The 5062-nt window shown below is 48.7% G+C and overlaps 2 protein-coding genes across 2 annotated transcripts in view; one reads left to right on the forward strand and one right to left on the reverse strand.

Annotated features, from left to right (window-relative positions):
• Nucleotides 1–1813: 1813 nt before the first annotated feature.
• On the reverse strand, nt 1814–2077 carry ETH_00021265 (uncharacterized protein; the record flags this gene model as incomplete). Its single annotated transcript, XM_013373982.1, has 1 exon — nt 1814–2077. The coding sequence occupies one exon, from the start codon at nt 2075–2077 to the stop codon at nt 1814–1816; it is 264 nt and encodes an 87-aa protein (XP_013229436.1).
• Nucleotides 2078–2525: 448 nt separating this feature from the next.
• The window catches only part of ETH_00021270 (Large protein with a UBR1-like ring finger related treble clef, related, related), a gene marked incomplete at both ends in the record, with an annotated part of 8348 nt that continues 5811 nt past the window's right edge, over nt 2526–5062 (forward strand). Inside the window, 4 exons of the mRNA XM_013373983.1 lie at nt 2526–2776; nt 3436–3642; nt 4174–4312; nt 4617–4798. Coding sequence (XP_013229437.1) covers nt 2526–2776; nt 3436–3642; nt 4174–4312; nt 4617–4798 — 779 coding nt within the window. The remainder of the gene's footprint in view (nt 2777–3435; nt 3643–4173; nt 4313–4616; nt 4799–5062) is intronic.

Raw genomic sequence — 5062 nt, forward strand, 5'->3', positions numbered from 1 at the left:
GTCTGGCTAGCTAGCTGCTAGCTAGCTAGCTGGCCGGCTAGCTAGCTAGCTACAGCTAGCTAGCTGGCCAGCTGGCTAGCTAGCTGGCCAGCTAGCTAGCTAACCAGGGCTCTTCGCACCTCAGTGGCTAGCTAGAGCCACAGACCTCGTCTTTCCTAATATTTCGCCGTTAGGTTTTGTTAGAATAAAAGCAAAAATAAACTTTCGGCGAAAAAGAAATTAATAAATAGAAGAAATAAATAAATGAAATAAATAAATAAAATGAATTGAAAGTTCGAAGTGCTCTTTCTTGTTTGCAGACACCCAGTGGCTCCGTCTCTGTCTCAAAGTGTGCAAATTAAAAATCATATTTTCTGAATGAATTAACTCCATTTGTCGACAACTGCACTATTATTTATTTCCACCAATTATATTTATTAATTATATTCATTACTGTTCATTAATTATATTTACTAATCGTATTATTTATCCATTTCTTAAATGCCAAAAAGAGGATTTAATTTGGCCGACATTTGAAGTATTTGTTTGGCGTTGGGGTGTATGTACATCTCTTTCTCTCGGAAATGTGATAAAAGTGATTTCGAGAAATATCAAAAGATATAATTCTGAACCAACTGCAGCAGCAGCAGCAGCAGCAGCAGCACTTCCATTTGATATTTTAGAAACATAATAAAAGAAGAAATAAGTGAAAGAGACAAATCAAGTTCAATGAACTAATTCAAACTGAATCTTCTTTTCTTTATGAAATTCCTCTCTCCAGACTTCCTGCAGCTCGCTAAGCCAACAGACCTAGGCAGCAGCTGGTGCTGCTGCTGCAGCTGTTGCTGCAGCAGAAGGTGCTGTTGCAGCAGCAGCTGCTGCAGTGGTGTCAAGAGGAGCAGCAAGAAGGGCGAAGTTGGAACTCAAAGTGTGCGTTGAAGCAGCAAAGGGCAGCAGCAGCTGTCAGTGGGCCCCTGGGAATTAATTGTTTCTATCTTTGGAGTCGTTTGGAGTTTTGAATTAAATTAAAAAGCCTAAAAGGTGGAAACGGCGGGAAATTGACTTGCTGCTGCTGCGCTGCTGCGCTGTTGCAGCGCGGACTCAAGCAGCGCAGCGGGAAGGCAGCACCTCCGGGGGGCGATCTGGGGCGTTTTCGGGGCTGGAAAGTGGAAAATGAAGTAAATAAAAAGAGAAAAGAGTTAAAAGGAAGTTTAGAAGAAGTTAAGAAGAAGTTTGAAGGCTTTCGAAGGGAAAAGACCTGCAGCGTGCCAGTTTCCACCAGTCCGCCCCGCCGCCAGCGGCGCCCCCCGCCGCTGCCTTCCGGGCTGTCTGGCGCGACCTTTGCGGAAATCTGCGGAGAAAAGGCTTTAATTGTTTGCAAGTTTGCAAAGAAAAGAAATTGGAAGGCGCAGGAGCCGCTGGGACGGGCGGATTGGAGAGAAAGTTGAACGGCGGCTGCCGCTGCGGTGCATGCCGGCAGGCGACTGCGTGGCCGCGATCTGCGCGGAAAGCTGGCGGATTCTGCAAAATTAAAAGTGCCTTCTGCTTCTTTTTTGACTTTCTTCAAAGTTCTCGAAAGTGTCCTTTCATTGGAGCTTTCCGCGGCGCAGATCGGCTGCCTGCTTGCGCCGAGCTGTCTGTACACCCCAACACGCACGCCACGCCTCCGCCTCCTTCCCTCCGCCACAACTGACCACTGGTCCATTTCTGGAGGCCTCTTTGCGCGTTTTGCGGAAGCGCGTTTGCGATAGACAGGGACTTGGGCTGCTTTGCGCCTTTCGGCTTTCGGCAGCAGCAAACGCCGCAGCAGCAGCAGCAGCAGCAGCTGCCCCTCTCAGCTGCTGCTGGCGTTTCCTCCTGCTGCACCGCCTTCCTTCTCCGGCCGCAGCGCTATTTCCTTTCCTGTCCACACGAAGCAGCAAAGAAACCTGCTGAGCCTTTCCCGCCGCTCCTGCTGCTGCTGCTCCTGCTGCTGCTGCTGCCGCTGCGAGATCGGGTCTTTTCTTTTTCTTCTTTCAACTCCGAGACAACAGCGCAAAGTTCGTTCAGCCTTTTCCCAGGGCCTCCCAGCGGCTTTCTCTTCTCCTAATTTCCGCATTTGCTGCTTCTGCAGCTTCCCCAGCGGCCCGAGTCCTGCTGCGCCTGCAGCGGCAGCAGCAGCAGCAGCAGCAGCGCAGCGGCTCGCCTCGTTGTTTGGCGGCAGGGAGATTCAAGAGCTCTCCGTGCTGCAGTAGATGCTGCTGCAGCTTCTCTGCTTCCGGGGGCAGTCTGAGTAGCTGAAGATCATTTTTAAGTTCTGAACTTTCTGCATTTCTCGCGAACTGCAGCAGAAGCAGCAGCAGCAGCTGAGCGCCTCCCCCTGCTGCTGCTGCGTCCGGCGATCCCGTTTGGAAAGAAGCCCTTGCATGCTGCTGCGACCCGCTCCCCTGGTGCCCCCGCTTTCCCCGCTGTTGCTGCCGCCGCCGCTGCTGCTGCTGCTGCTGCTGCTGCTGCTGCCGGTGCTGCTGCTGGGGATGGGCCCCGGGGAGGCGGGCAGGGGGGAGTGAATGTTGTTCGGGGGCTGCGGCTCTGGGGCGGCGGGCGCTGCTCCTGCTGCTGCTGCTGCTGCTGCTGCTGCTGCGGGCAGGGGCCCCCCGCTGCGCTCCGCGCTGCAGAGCGCAATGAGGGGCCTCAGCTACGTCGGGGCCGAAGGACTTTCTGAAGAAGAGGCGGAGAGAATTTGGATTTATTTGCGAGAGGCTTTTGGCCAGATCTTTCGGCACAACGCCGCTTCGCTTTCCTTCGAGGAGCTCTACCGGTGCGGGCGATCCGCCGCCAGATTCCCTCGATTTAATTCCTTTTTTTGCTTAATTTATTCTTATTTATTTAGATTTATTTAAATTCATTCAAATTTGTCCAAATTTATTCAAATGCTGCTTTTTTCGCCGTCTTTTGGGCTCTTTTGGGCCCCGACTTCGCAGAAACCCGAAATTCAAAAACTTGAATTTCCTCGGGTGTATCTCCACCTCAGTGACTGCGCGCTTCAGTTCATTCATTTCATCTTTTTATTTCATTTCTTTCTTTCATTTCTTTCATATCTTTTAGTTCTTTTGTTTATTTCTTCTATTCCTTTCATTTTATTTTCCGAAGCTCAAATCCAACTTGCTTTCCGCTACCGCCACTCCTCGGTTCCGCATTTGTTTGCCGCTGCTTCTTTTTGTCTTCAAATTGTCTTTTAAAATGAAAAATTAAAAAAGAATTCAAATTTTCGTCGTTTCATTAAACTGAAATGCTCAAAACTCGCTTCCTTATTCCGAAATTTCCGTTTTTGTGGAACTTGCGAAATCGTTCTGCAGTTTCTTTGAGTCTTGTGAGAGTCTTGCGCATCTTTTTCTTTCTTGAAATGTTCTCTTGTCTTTTAAAATATATTTATTTAATTTAATTAATTAATTAGTCTATTTATTTGTTTCTTTTCAGGTACGCGTACACGCTGGTGCTGCACAAGCGGGGCCAGAAGCTGTACGAAGGAACTTACTTGTGCGTGCAGCAGCACTTGGAAACTGTTGCAGAAGAAATTCGAAACGAAAAAGATGAAACAGCTTTCATGGAGGCCCTCATCAACAGTTGGAAACACCACTCCGTTAATATGCGGCTCGCCAGCGACGTTTTGATGTATCTCGACAAGTAGGCCTTTCCTGCGGTGTACGTACACCTCCGGGTGTACGCGCACCTCCGGGTGTACGCGCACCTCCGGGTGTACGTACACCTCAACGCGCCTGCGCATTTCGTCTGCACTTTTAATTTCCTTTTCTTCTTTTTTATTTATTTTCTTTCTTTCTTTTCTTTAAATGCTTTATATTTCCATCAAATTTTCAAAAAGTTTTAAAATTGAAGAAAAATTGAATTTGAACAGTTTGGCGCCAACTCTGGGGAAGGCTGTTAAATTCATCTTTTGTTTTTGCTCCTGATTTGCTCAAATGGCATTTGATTGTTTTAGTTGTTCCAATCATTTTAATTATTTTAATTGTTTTAATTCTTTTAATTGTTTTAACTCTTTTAATTGTTTTTTAATTTCTTCGGATTTGCTGCCTCCGTTGAACGGGCCATTCAACTTCTGGCTCCAGCTCCCGCTAGCTCACTGAAGCAGCAGCAGCAGCAACAGCAGCAGCAGCAGCAGCAGCAGCAGCAGAGGGCGGCTTTGGGTGGCTGCTGCAGGAACTTCGTGCCCAGCCACGGGCTGACTCCGGTGTACACGATGGGTTTGAATTTGTTTTTTCTTTTTGTTTTGAAAGACAAATTCATCAGACCCAGGTTTCGCGCCTTTCTCATGGAAAAGATCAAACAGTACAGAGACGTGAGCGCTGCTGCTGCTGCTGCTGCTGCTGCTGCTTTGACAGTTTTCAGCTTTTCTGAACTGAGTCAGGAGAGCATAAACGTGCATTTGCATGCATTTCTGCATTTATAAAATGAATCATTATTTGTATCTGCATTTATAAAAAACGTAAATACAATAAACTCATCAATCACTGCATTTTGTCATTTTTGCATTTTAATTGCTAAAATGGAGCTAGAACTAAACAACCAAAACACAAGCGTTTGCAGCAGCAGCAGCAGCGGCAGCAGCTGCTGCAGCAGGAGGCGTTGGGGTGTACGTACAGGCGGAGGGGGAGGGCGTGGAGCTGGGTCTGGTGCGGGGCTTTGTGGAATTACTTTCGAATTTGTCTTTTAATTTGAGCCGGCCAGTTTACAAAGAAGAATTCGAAAATCTTTTTTTGAAAGAAACGAAAAACTATTATTCCAAAGAGGCCCAGCAGTGCGCCCAAAACTCCACCGTCGCCGAGTTCACTGCCCACGTCAGCAACTCCTGCTGCTGCTGCTGCTGTGCTGGTGTGCTGCTGCTGCTGTGCTGCAGCTGCTGCTGCTGTGCTGCAGCTGCTGGTGGTGTGCTGCTGCTGGTGTGCTGCTGCTGCTGCTGCTGTGCTGCAGCTGCTGGTGGTGTGCTGCTGCCGGTGCTGCTGGTGTGCTGCTGCTGCTGCTGTGCTGCAGCTGCTGGTGGTGTGCTGCTGCCGGAGCTGCTGGAGTGCTGCTGCTGCTGCTGTGCTGC

This window comes from Eimeria tenella, genomic scaffold, assembly GCF_000499545.2.
Source record: "Eimeria tenella Houghton genomic scaffold, Eth_scaff187, whole genome shotgun sequence".
Lineage (NCBI taxonomy): Eukaryota > Apicomplexa > Conoidasida > Eucoccidiorida > Eimeriidae > Eimeria > Eimeria tenella.